We start from the raw sequence: 17,545 nt of genomic DNA, 5'->3' as shown, positions 1-17,545 counted from the left end.
TGGCATAGAAGGGCTTCTTGGGTGCTGCATTCTTTGTGAAACCACTTCAGGGCTGTGGGCAGGAATGTCTTGTTTGAAGTGTTGTCCTAGGTGGCTCGAGTGGTAAAGAATTCACCTGCCCAATCAGCGGACACAGGAGATGCACATTAGATCCCTGGGTTGGGAAGATCCCCTGCATAAGGAAATGGCTACCCACTGATTTTCTTGCCTGGAAAATCCCATGGACAGAGGAACCTGGTGGTCTACAGTCCATGAGGTCCCAAAGACTCAGACATGACTGAGCACCTAGCACGCATGCCTGCTTAACAAGGTGTATCTTGGAAACATTTCTGATGTCTGCTTGCTGACATGACTCTTTATCTCTCCTCAGAGAAAGTTGCCTGCACCGTCCCCTCAGAGTGTGAGAAATATTGCGGCACCAAGGTTGGCTGTACCAACATCGCCTACCCGACCTTGGTGGTGGAGCTCATGCCCAATGGTGAGAGCTGTCCTGGCTGGCAGGGTCTCTCTTGGGAGGCTGGTTGGACTTGGGCTCTATCTACATAGCTATCTGTGGGCCTTCTGGAGCAAAGCTGTTTCTGAGCCTGGGGGTCTAGGAGAGAAAGTCTCACTCCGGGGTCCTCAGTATTTGAACTTGTTTTTGCTTCAGTGGGAAGGAGACCTCTGGCTTGGTTGGGCTCTGTGAGTCCTGGCACTCATCCATCAGTCAGGCATGGGAAGGATATCATCTGAAAACGTGTTAGGGAAAAAACACAACTTTTTCATGCTCTAAGGTCTTTTGATGCTCTCCAACAGACATTAACATGAGGGTTGAACTAAATGGAATTCTACCTGGAGAATAAACTGACTCCTAGGTTTTTTCCAAGGAAAAACATGGAGAGAAGGGCAAAGAGCGATTTTAGCTCTGGAATGAGGAAGTTCAAGGCAGTAGGTAGATCAGATACAAGGGTGCGTCTCATTATAGAGAATATGGAATCCAGGAGAGTGAAGACTTACAGTCCAGAATAGTTAGTTTTGGGGTAGACCTATGTGTTTACTCTTCATCTTCATGTTGACTAAAAATCTAATTCTGGCTTTAAGGCATAGAAATCTCTTTAGGTTAGGGGTCCCAGGAGACCAAAAATTCAAAGGTATTCATCAGGAAAATTTAGAGTAAACAACATTTTTTTTTTACTGAAAGGAAACATGAAGATCATCTAGTAAAACCTATTCATTTTACAGTTGGGAAAATTGAGGCCTACACAGAGAAAGTGATTTTCTAAGGTCATGCAGTAACTCAGTGTCTGGCATGGTTAACTCTGCTGAAGGTGAGAACTGAGGAATTTGTTTTTTTGTTTTTTTTTTTTAAACCACAGACTTGATATATGACCTTGAGCAAATCATTTGTATTCAACTTCGATAAAAATGGGAGTAATAGTTAACAATTCCACTGAACTGGGCTGCTTATTAATTAAGGTTGCAGTTAGCAAGAATCATGGCTCTTTTAGAGTTCTGGCTGGTATTCTTGCCTCTGTTGGGGTGTTTATGCTGTTTCCTTGGACCTGCAGATCCTGAGTGAGGTAGCTCTGAACACTATACCAGAGTGGATTATGCATGATAGAAAGCTGCCTGGCACGCAAGACAAAATATTGTGTCTGCACAAACCATTGCCAGTCTCTTTGGCTGGAATCTGGCCTCTGTAAACACCAGATTCCCCAGTGACCTCCCCATGCTAAATCAAATAGATATTTTCCATATGTTCCTCAGTAGCATTCAGCATTATTGACCACTCCTCTTTCTTGAGTTATTCCCTCCTCTTGGATTCTATAATACTATCCTTTCCTGTTTTCTCCTCATCCTTTCCAGCTATTCCTTTTAAGTCTCATTTGCGGATTCAGCCTTCTTCACTTAGCTGGTAAATATTACCCCACCAATCCCTCACCAAAGTCTGTCAATATTACCTCCATATATTCATCTACCTCCTCTTGTTGTCTCCATCATGCTACTCTGATATGCCATTGTCTGTTTCCTGGACTGCTGTAAAATTATGTTCAACAAATATTTGTTGAGTGAATAAATGAATGTGAGCTTGATAAGAGGTGATACAGAAAGGAGAGAGCTATATCCCCGCTTAGCAATTAACTGGTAAATCACTCTGAGCAAAGGGCAGAACTAAGACTTGAAGCCCTACAGACTAATTCCTTGAAATGAACATTTTATTCTATTGCTGAAAAATGAGAGAGTTGGATGATCTTCGTAGCTCCAATAGTCTGTAGTCTACATGACAGACTCTCAAGAGGAACCATTAAAAAACCCTCCCAACAAATGACAAAATGATCAGAATAGGCAACTTTTAATTTTCTTCTTGTTAGTCTGTAGATTGAAACAAAACTATAAAATTATTTACAGATACAGTACCTAGAGGATGATAGAATAGTTTCCCAAAACTCTATTAGATATATGAAAATATTTTCTCCCATTCTATGGCTGTCTTTTCACTTTCTTGAAACCTCATCTTTTGAATCCTAGTGTAAATATTTCTCCATTATCATTAATCTTTTAGATGAGAGGCCTTATAAAGGCTCAGATGGAAACACATGCGCGCGCGCACACACACACACACACACACACACAACCATCACCACCACTACCGCCAGCAATCCAACTGGAAAGCATTTATTGCATGTACACTTTGTCCCTAGCTCTTTGTTGACTGCTGTGGACTTCCAATATAATTTAAAGACACAGTCCATTCCTTAAATGTCTAATCTCTCTGGAGAGATAAATCAAATAATATGGCATGGTGTCAGAAGGCAAAAAACCTTGAGTTGTCACAAATTTTCAAGCACAAAAGAGCTGAAATGCTGCATGTACCACTCAGAGCCTCCTTTTCTTCCAGGACTGCGAGGCCTGATGCTGTCGGTCATGCTGGCCTCTCTCATGAGCTCCCTGACCTCCATCTTCAACAGCGCCAGCACCCTCTTCACCATGGACATCTACACCAAGATCCGGAAGAAAGCGTCTGAGAAAGAGCTCATGATCGCAGGAAGGTAAGTACAGCTCCCCCTGTCAAGCTCCATGAAAACTTGAATAACCAGAGAGGTTCTCTCAAGATGGGGAAGATTGGCAGATGCTGGGTAGAATGAGAGTAACCACCGTGGAAGTTATATTGCTCTCAGTGGCATTTAACTTTAAATCCAAGATCATTAAAACAGTGTCCCTTTGGAACATGAAACGTCAGAGATCATTTAATCTGGAGCATGAAACAACATCAGGGATCATTAATCTAACCTCAGTTTATCAGTGAACAAAATGAGGCTTGTCATACCTAAATAAGGAAGTTTGGACAGCAGCAGAGCCAGGACTGGAACCCACGGCCAACTGAGTCCTTGTCTAGGCCCTGTATACCATCCCACACTGTCTTCCTCAGGCCTGCACATTGCAACTCTCCTCTCTGGGTGTCTTTTAGGCCCAGGTGCCTCCAATGCCTTGACCCTTTGCTGTGGCATTTTACAGGACCATTGTGAGGGTCAGGTGATACTATGCTTGTGAATGTGCTTTGTAAAGTCTAAAACACCTGACTGTGTGCACTTGTTATTGTCAAGTGGGCTAATGGACACAACAGGATACTTGACACAGTAAGTATGGATCTGTGCGCCAGGTGTGCCCATTATCTTGACTATCCATGGAGCAGAGGCTCTGGGTAGAGGACCAGCAGAAGCTCTTCTGTGTCTCTCTGTGGGGGTGAAGGCAGGCCAACCTCCTCAGGGCAGGTGAAAAAATCCCTGGGATGTCTGTCTAGGGAAAGCTTCCCAGGGAGTGCTGCCACCTCCTAAATCTCATGAGCAAGACTAGGGCAAAGGAAGGAAAGGAACATGACAGGTGACTCGCAGGCGATGAGACACCTGGCACCCAGGGGTGGTCAGACTGGGCCAGAGTCTGCCCTCTGCTTCACAGGAAGCAGCATGGTTCCCTGACAGGGTTTTCCTCTGAAAGATGTTTACTGGCATTGTCTGTTATGTATACCACTCAAGATGCAACATGGAAAGAAAATCATTTTGTTGCTTTGCTCAGGGCTGGATCTCTTGGCCCTGAGATTGTGTTGGGGCTCACACTTTTTGTGCATCCAATAACTGCTGCTCTGGGGTTTGTCCCTGTCTTCAATAAGCTTACAGTTACAAGAAACAATTCTACACTCTGCTGTGCTGCCTGTTAAGAGCAATCACAGGCTCAGAGAAGAGAGAGATGAGTGTACTAGTCAGTAGCTGAGCAAGACTCCTGGGGGAGGGAGACCTCAAACTGTGTCTAAATGGTGGATAGGATCTGAGTAAATGGGAGGCAATGGGAGGGGCACTTTAGAGGGAGAAATATGTGAGCAAGAACACTACTTTGTGAAGGGTAGCTTAAGACTCTTCTGCCTTAAATTCAAGAGATAAGAGAACCACCGCCTTCTTTCTAATTAAATCAAGAGGTTAAAAGGAACCCTCCCATTTCCCCCAGGTGATTCAGTGGTAAAGAATCTCTCTACCAATGCAGAAATTCCAGGACACCCAGGTCTGATCCCTAGGTCAGGAAGATCCACTGGAGGAAGAAATGGCAACCCACTCTAGTATTCTTCCCTGGAAAACCTCAAGGGCAAAGGAACCTGGCAGGCTACAGTCTATGGGGTTGTGAAGAGTCATATATAACTGAGCATGCATCCCATCTTTTCAGGACTTGAAGTGAAACTCAAAAGGAGGAGAGCTAGGGATCCCTGGTGGCTCAGATAGCAAGAGTCTTCCTGCAGTGTGGGAGACCTGAGTTCAATCCCTGGGTTGGGAAGATCCCCTGGAGAAGAAAATGGCAACCCACTTTAGTATTCTTGCCTGGAAAATCCCATGGATGGAGGAGCCTGGTGGGCTACAGTTCATAGGATTGCAAAGAGTCGGAGACAACTGATCAACTTCACTTTAACTTTCAGAGAATTCCCAGGTGGTCCTGTGGTTAAGATTCCGTGTTCTCACTGCCAAGGGTGCAAGTTCAATCCCTGGTTGGGAAACTGAGATCCCATAAGTTATGAGGCATGGCCAAAAAAAAAAAAAAAAAAAAAGGAGACTGACTCCAAAGTCCTCACCTTTGTTCCTAAACACCACTGCCTCTCAAATTGGATTCTTTCCTGGTGGTTAGTAGGTCTACTTTACTATCAAAAATCAAGTGCATTTTACTTATAGGCCAAGAAGATTTTCCTGAAGGAGCAGTGCTATGTGCTTAGTCGCTCAGTCATGTCCGACTCTTTGTGACCCCATGGACTGTAACCCACCAGGCTCCTCTGTCCTTGGGGATTTTCCAGGCAAGAATACTGGAGTGAGTTGCCATGCCCTCCTTCAGGGGATCTTCCCAACCCAGGGATTGAACCCACGTTTCCCACAGTGCAGGTGGATTCTTTACTGTCTGAGCCACAAGGGAAATTTCTGAAGGAGCAGAATACAGAAGAAGAGTCTCAACAAATTTGCTAATTATTTTTCCCTGCTCTGGTCACATAAACCTTTCTATCTATCTATCTCTACTGTTGCTGTTGTTCAGTCGCTCAGTCATGTCTGACTCTTTGTGACCCTGTGGAATGTAGCCCTCCAGGCTCCTCTGTACATGGGATTTCCCAGGCAAGAGTACTGGAGAGTGTTGCCATTTCCTTCTCCAGGGGATCTTACTGATCTAGGGATTGAACCCGAGTCTCCTGTATTGCAGGTAGTTTCTCTGTCTATCTATCTATAACTATTGCAGTGGAGCCGTTTGTTGACACCCTGTTGTGGGGCTTAATTTCAGGTTGTTCATGCTGGTGCTGATCGGCGTCAGCATCGCCTGGGTGCCCATCGTGCAGTCAGCTCAAGGCGGACAGCTCTTCGACTACATCCAGTCCATCACCAGTTACTTGGGACCACCCATCGCAGCAGTCTTCCTGCTTGCTATTTTCTGCAAGAGAGTCAATGAGCCGGTAGGTATCATGAATGTTTAGAAAAGTCATTTGGGCACAGAAATTCTCATCTGGATTTGTATATTCTCTGGGAAGAATTCTACTTCCAGATATCTTGAGCAGGAATGAAGGTGCTGGTGAGGATTTATATGGAAAATCCTCCAGGGACCTTGGGACTCTCCTCCTTGCTGCAGGTTCTAAATTAATTCCCAAGTAATGATGTGTGTTTTCCATCTACTCTGGGTGATTCTGACTGTGTGGCACTCTCTGGGAAGCTTGTAGCCTCTGGGCGAACAGCTCCATAGGAAGTGCTAGCACAGCCTACCTCCTGGGTTCTTCAGGGGGCTAGGTTTTCCAGCCAGCACTTCTCAGGGCCCAGTGAAGGACCAAAAAGTGATACTCCAGCCAGATAGGGATAAGGGTGAGGGTACTTTGGATCTATAAAAGGGGCTGGTGGAAAAGTTCCTTTCTCCTCTTCCTCTAAGAGACCCAGCTTCTTTCCCATGTCTTCAAGGAATACAGATTAGCTCACAAGTAATTGTGTTATAACTGAATGTACCTAAATCTGGAGTCTGATGGTAATAGCAGCTGCAGGTAGAGAAATTCAAAGTATTTTTAAAGTTAAAGGGGTTCTTTTTTGGCACTGAGAACTTGGGTGCTATTCTAACCAAGGGCTTCCCAGGTAGCTCAGTGGTAAAGAATACACCTGCCAGTGCAGAAGATGTAGGAGACACGGGTCCAATCCCTCCGTTGGGAAGATCCCCTGGAGGAGGAAATGGCAACCCAATCCAGTACCCTTGCCTGGAAAATCCCATGGACAGAGGAGCCTGGCAGGTCCATGGGGTTGCAAAAGAGTTGGTTGGACATGACTGGGCAACTAAGCACATGCAAATACCAAGTCGAGTTACTAAAAGGTGGCAAATGGAGCCATCGAAGGCCTGACGTAATGTTCCTAGTCATGTTCTCAACTCCAGTGTTCCTGTTTCAGATGGCCTGGAGCTCGTATTTCTCTCACTGTTATTCTCTTGTCTCTGTCCCCCAGTGAATGCACAGCTGTTTCCCAAATACAGTGTTCATTAACCAGGCTTTTCTTTCACAGGGAGCCTTTTGGGGATTGATCATAGGATTTTTGATCGGGGTGTCCCGTATGATCACCGAGTTTGCCTATGGAACCGGGAGCTGCATGGAGCCCAGCAACTGTCCCACGATTATCTGTGGTGTCCACTACTTGTATTTTGCCATCATCCTCTTTGTCATCACTATCATCGTCATCCTGGCCGTCTCCCTCTTCACCAAGCCCATTGCAGATGTGCATGTGAGTATCCGTGTAGAAGACTGTCTTGCGCTGGTTTCATGTTCATGCTGCAGCACTCAACTTGATTGCTTTGGCTCAGTTAGAGGTCTCTTACTCTCATGACTAAAATAGGCTGTCCTTGTCTTTGGTGTCATGTAAAAGGACACATGGGCTTCCCAGATGGCTCAGTGGTAAAGAATCCAGCTGCAATGCAGGAGACCTGGGTTCGATCCCTGTGTCAGGAAGATGCCCCAGAGGAGGAAATAGCAACCCACTCGAGTATTCTTGCCTGGGAAATTTTATGGACAGAGGAGTTGGATGGGCTACAGTCCATGGTGTTGCAGTGAGTTGGACGACTTAGCAACTGAGCATGCACAGAAGGACAGGACAGGAAACATGGTTTGCCAGCAGAACAGTGTCAAGAGTGTCTTCAGCAGGTCACATTTCCGTACAAGGGACTGCTTCTCTGGATCCTGCTGCCTGGGTGATGACTCAGGAACAAGGCAATGAGATCACATGGGCAGACACAGGGTTACCCCAGCTTGGACGCTTATGTCCCAGATAGGAATGCATATTTCTTGTAATAGTCTTTAGGTCATAGCTTCCAAAGGTTCCAGCAAGGAACATACCTAGTTGTAAAAGTCACCACACTGAGGGAAATCTGAAGCATGATATACCCTTTATTATTTTTTTTCCCCAATGAAGCCTCCAAACAGTTGCCCATGGAATTTAAGAAATTTCAAATGGTATCAAAGTCTAATTGATTCAATACTTCAAAGATGACAGGTACTCTTCTTTAGCTCTAGATGTTGCCCTTGGTTTAGGGAATGTTCACAGCCCTCCCAGTGCAGGTGAAGATTACCAATTGTGGGTCACTTTTTACCATAAGCAGTGTAGTCTGGTAACCCAGCACGGCTAGCATTCTTCCCTTTTCAGGTTTCCAGGGAACAGAGCTAGAGAGTTAACCCAAGATCACTTTTGTCTGAAGAGAAAGAGAAAGGCTTTTGTTGGTCCCTTTCTCATGCATACAGAAAAATAGGAATCCCTAACAGACCTTTAACCTCACCACCAAATTTTCAAAACTGTGACCAATCTTAATGTCAAACAAAGATTGCTTTTATAGCAGTAGAACTGCCATCATGGTTATTGGCCAACTCTGTCACAGACTCTCTTTATGTTGTATTAATTGCTTCTTGATGCCTCAGTTTTTCAAAGTACTGTAGCCCCAAACTCATTTAGTTCCATGCTTCTTGAAATAAAGTAGTTTCTGGTTTCATGTCCATAGAAAGTACACCTCCAGCTCTTCCTATTCTAACTGGCTCATGAGTCTACAATTAATATGGTACAAAAATCTGATCTTACTTACACTGCTGTCTGGATAAATGGGTGCCTGGCCTTGTTTCCTAGCATGAGAGCTAAAAGGAACAAATTCATTTACCATATGTAACAAGAGATCATTCATTCAAAACATTTCTATGCTCATGACAGTCTCTTAGCCTCTGAATATGCCCATATCTTAGAGGATGGTATGTGCATGTGTGTGTATGATTTATATCCACATTCCCAACATATTCAGAGATAGTGCTGTGGATGGGAACTGTTATCTGTGTTGTTGATGGAGTTGAGAGCCACATTCCTTTTCCCTTCTCGACACACATCTCTTTGTTCTCCCAACTTTTTGGCCCAGGACACTACTTGGATCTTCCTGCTAACCTGTCCTGCTTTCTCCACAGCTCTACCGCTTGTGCTGGAGCCTGCGTAACAGCAAAGAGGAGCGTATTGACCTGGATGCAGAAGACGAGGACATTCAAGATGCCCGGGAGGATGCCTTAGAAATAGGTGATTTGTGGCTCAGAGCCTATTCCCAAGTTACTCCTCCAACCACAAGACCACCTTACTGAAGCCTTCACCAAGTGCCTTCAAAGCTCAGATCTCTCTTCTGGAGGAGAGTGAGGAGTGGAGTATGGGGTGAGATGGATAAATGGGCTTTGGGCAGTTCACTCAAGGCCTTGTCAAGGGGAGGAGGAGGATGCAGAATCGTCCCAGCTCCTCCCTTCTTGGTTTACAGTGCTCAGTGAGTAAGCACAGGTGAAATATTCACCACCCTTACTTGGTTTGGGGCTTGGCTAGGGACAGGGAAGACACTAGCCTATAAACTGAAAGCAGTTGGAACCAAAGCTATGGTCAGTTTTAGTGATATCAGGGGGATGAGATGGAGGCTCTTAGGGTATTGTGTCTTGCTGGCTTAACATATAATGTTTAAAATATCAGATTTCCCTGCAAGTCCACTAAGATAATGCTTGTTGTTATTTGTTGTTCAGTCACTAAGGGGTTTCTGACTCTTTGTGACCCTGTGGACTGCAGCCCACAAGGCTTCCCTGCCCTCACTCTCCCCTGGAGTTTGCTCAGACTCATGTCCATTGAGTTGGTGATGCCATCCAATAATTTCATCATCTGCCACCCTCTTCTCTTTTTGCCTTCAATCTTCCCCAGCATCAGGGTCTTTCCAATAAATCAGCTCTTCATATCAAGTGGCCAAAGTATTGGAGTTTCAGCTTCAGCACCAGTCCTTCCAATGAACATTCAGGGTTGATTTTGTTTAGGGTTGACTGATTTGATCTCCTTGCTGTCCAAGGGACTCTCAAGAGTCTTCTCTGGCACCACCATTCGAAAGCATCAATTCTTCAGAGCTCTAAGATAATGCTTAGTCAATGCTTAGAGATTTATCCTGATCATGGAGCAGTGTCTTCCTCAATTTCTGTGTTGGAGCTTTTTCTCCCTACATGGGAGGGGTGCACACATGGAGGTTGGTCGTGGTGATGTGTGGTGTGCAGAGGTGTGGGAGCACAAGGTCATGTGTGATTTACTGGTCCTGGGCTGGAGAGGGGAGGGCAGTGGTCTCTGACCATGGTGCTGAAAACACAGTGGGCTTGATTTCATATTTAGTGAGTCACAAACCTAGGATTCTAATCCAGGTCTGCTCACCTTTAATGCCACACCTGGGTTCAGAGCACAGAATTAGTTCCCTTGGTGGGCATCCACTTTTAGTGTCAAGGTCAGTTGAATGGTTTGACTCAGCAGTATCAGATCTTAAGCTCACTTGATGCTCACTTGCTCACTTGCTGCTTACTTGTTGCTCACTTGCTGCTCACTTGTTGCTCGCTTGCTGCTCACTTGCTGCCCTGGACCAGGGACTGAAAAGACCAATCCTTGCCACATGGCTGGATCTGTTGTGAAGCCTTGGGTTTCCAGGTGCAGTCAATACATTCTTGAGTCATGCCAAACTCATTGCTTTCAGCGATGTAGCAAACAGATATGGGTTTCTCTGGTTGAGAGGTGGGTTTTCCACATTCTTCACATGTCACAGTCCCCCAGTCAATGGTTAACATTTCTCCCTCATAAGCCATTATTTCTTGTTTGATTCTGAGTGTCCTAAATCAAAATGTATTTCCTTTGGGCCCAACAGAGGTAAAATATACCACCACAGTATATTATATAGACTCCAACTATTAACATCATCTTATAATTAATTACATTTATCCAAACATTAATTTGTACCATTTTTATTCCTGCAAACAAGAAAATTGGGAGCTGTGTGCAAAGTGGCAGATGTATCATGGCCTGATATCTTCTCTGGAAGTCTTTTCTAGTGCCTCCTGCTTCTGTATCCAACAGTCCTTTTATTCCTTTCCCCAGACACAGAAGCTTCTGAGGAGAAAAAAGGATGCTTCAGGCGGGCCTATGACCTGTTCTGTGGCCTGGACCAGCAGAAAGGCCCCAAAATGACGAAGGAAGAGGAGGCAGCCATGAAGCTGAAGATGACAGACACCTCGGAGAACCGTTTGTGGCGGATGGTAGTGAACATCAATGGCATCATTCTGTTGGCCGTGGCTGTCTTCTGCCACGCCTACTTTGCCTGAGTCCTGCTTTCTGCTGCAGGCTGTGCTTGTGGAGGCTGGAGTCTTCACTCTGTCTCTCTTTGGTCCCATTCAGTGGTGTTAAAGGGACACCAGCCAGTTGTAAACTCTGCCCTGTTGATAAGTGTGTACATTTGTAATTACAGGCTAGCTGGAGAAAAATCACTGATTTGCTGTTAACTTATATATTTGAGGCCAGTGTGGTACAGTCATCTGTACATATCAGAGCCGCAGAAGGAAATTCCCCTCAGTCCAGTGTCTAGGAAAAGGCAGACTAAGATACAGAAGCCCCGTGATGTCTGATGCAAGTTTTTCTCAGGTAGATTCAGCATGTTAACATTGTTTGTGATCCTTAAATATTGCTTAAAGAGTTGTGGTCCCCTGACTACTACCACTTTCTCTATCTAACCTCCCCCCTCATTTTTTTTTGAAAGAAAGCATCACCCTACCTCATGAAATCCTTGTCAAGTTTTCCTGGCACAAGAAAAATCAATCTGATAAATTGATGAACACATTGAACCTGAGGATGGAAGCTTGATGGGGTCTGTGTCCTGGGTGTTTGCTCTTTGAAGGAGAGGCCTGGACATGGCAGTACCAGTGCCAATACAAGGGATCCAGGCACCAGCCTTGGGCCAGAGGGGAAAGCAGATAATCTTGAGTCAAGGGGGTTTTCTGGCTTTCTTGAAAATGTTCATTGTCAGTTCCTTGTGTTTGAGATTTCATTTATTTGGCATTTCCTGTGCCTGGACTATCTTAGCCACTCAGTAATGTTTGTGGACTGAATGGATGACATGTGTATTTGTTAATAAATGCTTGTTTTCTTTTTGGGCTTTTCTGGTGGCTTAGATGACAAAGAGTCTGCCTGCAGTGCAGGAGACCTGGGTTTGATCCCTGGGTTGGGAAGATCCCCTGGAGAAGGAAATGGCAACCCACTCCAGTATTCTTGCCTGGAGAATCCCATGGACAGAGGAGCCTGGCAGGCTACAGTCCATGGGGTTACAAAGAGTTGCACGTGACTGAGCGACTTCACTTTTCTTTTTGGTTAACCTCATGGCTGCACAGAGTACACTCTCTGGTGACTATAATGAATCGGGGTGCATTTTCCAGAGGCTCCACTGCCTCATGGCGCTGATGTAACTGATTCTGTGGGGGCTTAGTAATTGACTCTGTGTCACATAAAGAGCAAACATGCCTCTGGCGGCACTTGTCATCTCAGAGCAGCCGCACTCTCCTAAAACACTGATACTTTTAGCCCAAGATCCTCCTCCCTATGAGTTCAGGTGGCCACAGCTCTTTTCCCTTATGTGTCTTGATTGGTGATCATCCATTGAACAAGGTTAGAGTGGGTGGTCTCTGTTCCAGGTAGTATTTTGTCCAACATTTTTATTTTCTGTTGTACCTCTTTCCTAAGGAGAAATTTTAAAAATTAAATTTAAATTTGATTAATCCTTTTAGTTCCACCTGTGAAATCTAATCATTTTGTAATATAATTCTGTGGAAGTCATGTGGTTTGTATTGACTGATTTGAGACTAGCTTAGCAAATAGGTGGGATCTGAGGTAGTAGTTCCTGGGGTTTAAAAATGGTTCAACAGGTAAAGAATGGCTTGTTCTTATGAAAGGAAATGAAAATATTTGATGTGCCCTCATATTTCCCTTAAGCCATGCAGAGAAGAGGGAAGAGTGGAAAATTTCACATAGCTAGTATTACTCAGAGTACTCAGCTTTGTGGGGAGTTTGTGATATTTTTGAGCTCAGAGAAGATAAAGAATGATGACTGAAAGCTGGTGGACTGAGCAGGCATTCAGTATCTAGATGTCCTAGATTCTGTTTCTGACCTTGCCAATGATTCACTGTGTATATTGTGGTAAATTATTTTTTTCTCAACTGTGTATTTTTCTTTTTGAAAAAATGAGGACCTTGGTGCTTATAGCATATACCTACCTCCTCTAGGTGTGACAAGGTCACTTTGAAAAGTGGATGAGTGAAAAGAGGATGGCATCTTTCTTACATACATGAAGAATGCCAACAGATGTTATATTAAACTGCATTTAGTCCTTTTCATTAAAATTTATTACTTTGGTAAAAAAAAAATAAAAACACTGAAAAGCCATGATGTCTTGATTTCTTGTTTTCTAGCCATTCTAGACAAATACTGACCATGTCTGTGGTGAGAATTAGTTGGCATGAGATATGGATTAGGAAGCAGAAGCCAGGAAAGTTAGTAGAACCTAGCAACTTGAACAAGTTAACTACATGTAGCAAAGTTTGGAGAGGATTTCAACTTCAAAACCTCTAGTGAAAATGAGGTGAGTAACTCTACCTTCAATGCACAGTGTTCCATGAGAACCGCTTCGGTAACCAGGTCCCAGTAAGTGATAAATTGTACTAGAATGATGTCAGGGGTGCAAGAAAGAGCTGTTTCTTTCCTCAGATGCAAGGCATGTGCTGTGGTGCAGAGTGATTGCTCATTAATGTTAGTTTATAGAACTGAAAAACCATGCCCTGTCAGGAAAAAAGCTTCTTTACATACAGAGCTTCTTTACATATGGACTGATGCTGAAGCTGAAACTCCAATACTTTGGCCACCTGATGCAAAGAATTGACTCATTTGAAAAGACCCTGATGCTGGGAAAGATTGAAGGTGGGAGGAGAAGGGGGCAACAGAGGATGAGATGGTTGGATGGCATCACCAACTCAATGGACATCAGTTTGAGTAAACTCCGGGAGTTGGTGATGGATGGACAGGGAGGCCTGGCGTGCTGCAGTCCATGGGGGTGCAAAGAGTCGGACATGACTGAGCGACTGAACTGAACATATGGAGGACCATTTTAAAAGGAATCTCTCAAAATGAGAAGACAAAGCTCCTTCTGTGCAGAATGATGTTGGTTCTGGGGCCTTTGACAGACCTGGTAGCATTTCTTTCTTCTGTACAATTGAGTCAGGCATTGGTGTTTACATGGAAAAAACTCTACCTTAAAAAAAATTACTTTAAAAATTGGAGTATGATTGCTTTACAGTGTTGTGTTAGTGTCTGCTGTACAACCGTGTGACTCCGCCATGAGTGTACACGTATTCCCCTCCCTCTTGAGCTTCCCTCCCACCCGACCCATCCCACCCCTCTCGGTCATCACAGGGCGCGGCACGAGCTCCCTGAGCTATACAGCAGCTTCCCACGAGCTAGCTATGTTACACGTGGTCATGTGTATATGTCAGTGCTACTCTCAGTCAAATTTCTCCCTTTGAAGCTCATTAGAGCTCTCACTTTTCACTAGTACTGAAGTCACTATTTCCTGAAAGATCTGCTACAGCTTGTTCTGCTTCACAAAAGCAAACCTTGGAAGAAAAACACATGTGTGCTTAGCTGGAGGAGACAGATTTTTGTTTAACATTACCCCCAACCCAGTCCCAAGAATACTCCTTCTAACCTCCAAACTGGATTTCGGTGAACCAAGGTTTCGAATGAGGTGCTATTGCCTTGACAGGTTGGTGGGGATGGAGTTAAGGTGATGTGGGTGGGTTAACGGGGCAGGATTGTTTGACTGGCTCTGGAGGATTCAAGTGAGTGTTATTCAATCCCTGAGCTTCACATTGCATTCGTGACTCAGCCAGTTTTTTTTCTGTCACATTAGCTTCTGCTCTTCTATGACGGCTCTTCCAAGACTCCTAGGACACAGGTAATGATGCTGTTTGGTTCTAGGGCACACCCAGCTGGAGAGAAGCTGGTTCCTGTGTGGACCTGCATTCCTAAATCACACTCAAAAGCCAAACTAAACATTAGATAATTCAAATTAGAATTCTGATGCTTGGCTTGTGCCTTCTGATAGTCCAGGAGTCAAGGTGCTGGAGTCCTGGGAGCCCCAGATGCTTTCTCTTACACTCTTTGTTGAAAACCTCTGTGATCCTGCCATCCAAAGGCCCTGCCCCTCCTGCCTTCTCTCACCCTCAGGCCCTATGTGTTCAGTTTGTAATTCTGTTTCCTTTTGCTGCATGACATCCACTTCAGATTATTGTTTCCACAGGAAACTATGACTTGGAAATCCATAAGATGCAGAACTGACTTTACTTGTGTTGTAGGCTTAATTGTGTTCTCTTCTCCCACTTATTCATTTGGTTAAGTCTAATTCCCTAGTGCCCCAGACTGTGACTGCAGGGGCCACGGGAACTAAGATCCTACATGCCATTTGGTGTGGCACCCCGCACCCCCCCACCAGGTAATAAAGTTTAGAAAATAAAATAAATTTAATAAAAATAAATTCAATAAAAATAAAGAGAGTTCCAGAAAAACATCTATTTCTGCTTTATTGACTATGCCAAAGCCTTTGACTGTGTAGATCACAATAAACTGTGGAAAATTTTGAAAGAGATGGGCATACCAGATCACCTGACCTGCCTCTTGAGAAACCTATATGCAGGTCAGGAAGCAACAGTTAGAACTGGACATGGAACAACAGACTGGTTCCAAATAGGAAAAGGAGTACATCACCCGAAAAGTATTGTCACCCTGACTATTTAACTTATACGCAGAGTACATCATGAGAAATGCTGGGCTGGAAGAAGCACAAGCTGGAATCAAGATTGCCGGGAGAAAGATCAATAAACTCAGATACGCAGATGACACTACCCTTATGGCAGAAAGTAAAGAGGAACTAAAAAGCCTCTTGATGAAAGTGAAAGAGGAGAGGGAAAAAGTTGGCTTAAAACTGAACATTCAGAAAACTAAGATCATGGCATCTGGTCCCATCACTTCATGGGAAATAGATGGGGAAACAGTGGAAACAGTGTCAGAATTTATTTTTTTGGGATCCAAAATCACTACAGATGGTGCTTGTAGCCATGAAATTAAAAGATGCTTACTGCTTGGAAGGAAAGTTATGACCAACCTAGATAGCATATTAAAAAGCAAAGACATTACTTTGCCAACAAAGGTCCGTCTAGTCAAGGCTATGGTTTTTCAGTGGTCATGTATGGATGTGAGAGTTGGACTGTGAAGAAAGCTGAGCACTGAAGAATTGATGCTTTTGAACAGTGGTGTTGGTGAAGACACTTGAGAGTCCCTTGGACTGCAAGGAGATCCAACCCGTCCATCCTGAAGGAGATCAGTCCTGGGTGTTCATTGGAAGGACTGATGCTGAAGCTGAAACTCCAATACTTTGGCCACCTCATGCAAAGAGTTGACTCATTGGAAAAGAGCCTGATGCTGGGAGAGATTGGGGGCAGGAGGAGAAGGGGACGATAGAGGATGAGATGGCTGGATGGCATCACTGACTCAATGGGACATGAGTTTGAGTAAACTCTGGGAGTTGGTGATGGACAGGGAGGCCTGGCGTGCTGCGATTCATGGGGTTACAAAGAGTCGGACACGACTGAGCGACTGAACTGAACTGAACTGAACTGAAAAATGGTGATGTCTAGGGCTTTCCTGGTGGCTCAGTGGTAAAGAATCTGCCTGCCAATGCAGGAAACATAGGTTCGATCCCTGATCTGGAAAGATCCCACAAGCACAAGGTGCAGATCAACTAAGCCACAACTACTGAGCCTGTGCTCCAGAGCCGGGGAGCCCACTATTGAGCCCACATGCTGCAATTAACTGAATGGCAAGTGCCCCAGAACTTGTGCTCCACAACAAGAGAAGCTACCGCAGTGAGAAGCCCACTAGAGAGTAGCACCCACTTGGCGCAACCAGAGAAAAGCCCACAAAGCAGTGAAGACTCAGCACAGTCATAAATAAATAAACATTAAAAAAATGGTGATGTCTGCAATATGGTGGAGGAGGCCACTCCATACTCTCATCCTCCAATAGAAACATTTAAAGTTGAACAGAAACTGTCAGAACCAATTTTGTGAGAATTCTAGAAAACAGTTTATAAAAGTTGATAGCAAACGAACAAGCAAGGAAGCAAGAAAAAGTCACTACGAAATGGTTGGAAGGTTTTGTGGCACTCTTACTCCTTCCCCTCACCCTTTCTCTCCGCGTGCTGGCAGTCTTAAAGTAGCACCTGCCATTAAGCGGCACCAGTCTTAGAGCAGGGGTAGCCCGTGCCCCCAGTGTGGAGCCACTTCCCTAGGTCCAGAGAGGGCGGAGCAGACCGTGTTCACAAATGACTGTGTAAGCCTGTTCTTTGCTCCCTGGCTGGCTACCTGAAGAATTGACACTAGGTGGCACTCTGTCTCACCTAACTGAACTCAAGAGTGAGGAAGCTTGAAAACACTGCAAGCCAAACCGCAAGCCGCAGACGCCTGTTATTTCAAAACATACAGTAGGGAGTTCCCTGGTGGTCCAGTGGTTAAGACTCCGTGCTTCCAAGGCAGGGGACGTGGGTTCCATCCCCGGTCTGGGAACTAAGAGCACACGTGCCATGCAGCATGGCCTAAAAATAAAAAGCATAGCATAGACTGCTTAAGGC

At 44.8% G+C, this 17,545-nt stretch overlaps 1 protein-coding gene across 1 annotated transcript in view; it reads left to right on the top strand.

Moving 5' to 3' along the window:
* The window catches only part of SLC5A1 (solute carrier family 5 member 1), a 50,707-nt gene extending 37,456 nt beyond the window's left edge, over positions 1-13,251 (top strand). The window contains exons 12-17 of the mRNA XM_043435634.1: positions 371-478; positions 2,879-3,029; positions 5,782-5,950; positions 7,029-7,244; positions 8,957-9,062; positions 10,920-13,251. Coding sequence (XP_043291569.1) covers positions 371-478; positions 2,879-3,029; positions 5,782-5,950; positions 7,029-7,244; positions 8,957-9,062; positions 10,920-11,143 — 974 coding nt within the window. The 3' untranslated portion in view covers positions 11,144-13,251. The remainder of the gene's footprint in view (positions 1-370; positions 479-2,878; positions 3,030-5,781; positions 5,951-7,028; positions 7,245-8,956; positions 9,063-10,919) is intronic.
* The last annotated feature ends 4,294 nt before the right edge of the window (positions 13,252-17,545 follow it).

Source organism: Cervus canadensis, chromosome 1, assembly GCF_019320065.1.
Source record: "Cervus canadensis isolate Bull #8, Minnesota chromosome 1, ASM1932006v1, whole genome shotgun sequence".
Taxonomy (NCBI): Eukaryota; Metazoa; Chordata; class Mammalia; order Artiodactyla; family Cervidae; genus Cervus; species Cervus canadensis.
Note: the sequence above shows the minus strand (reverse complement) of the source record. Positions and strands in the feature narration are given on the sequence as shown.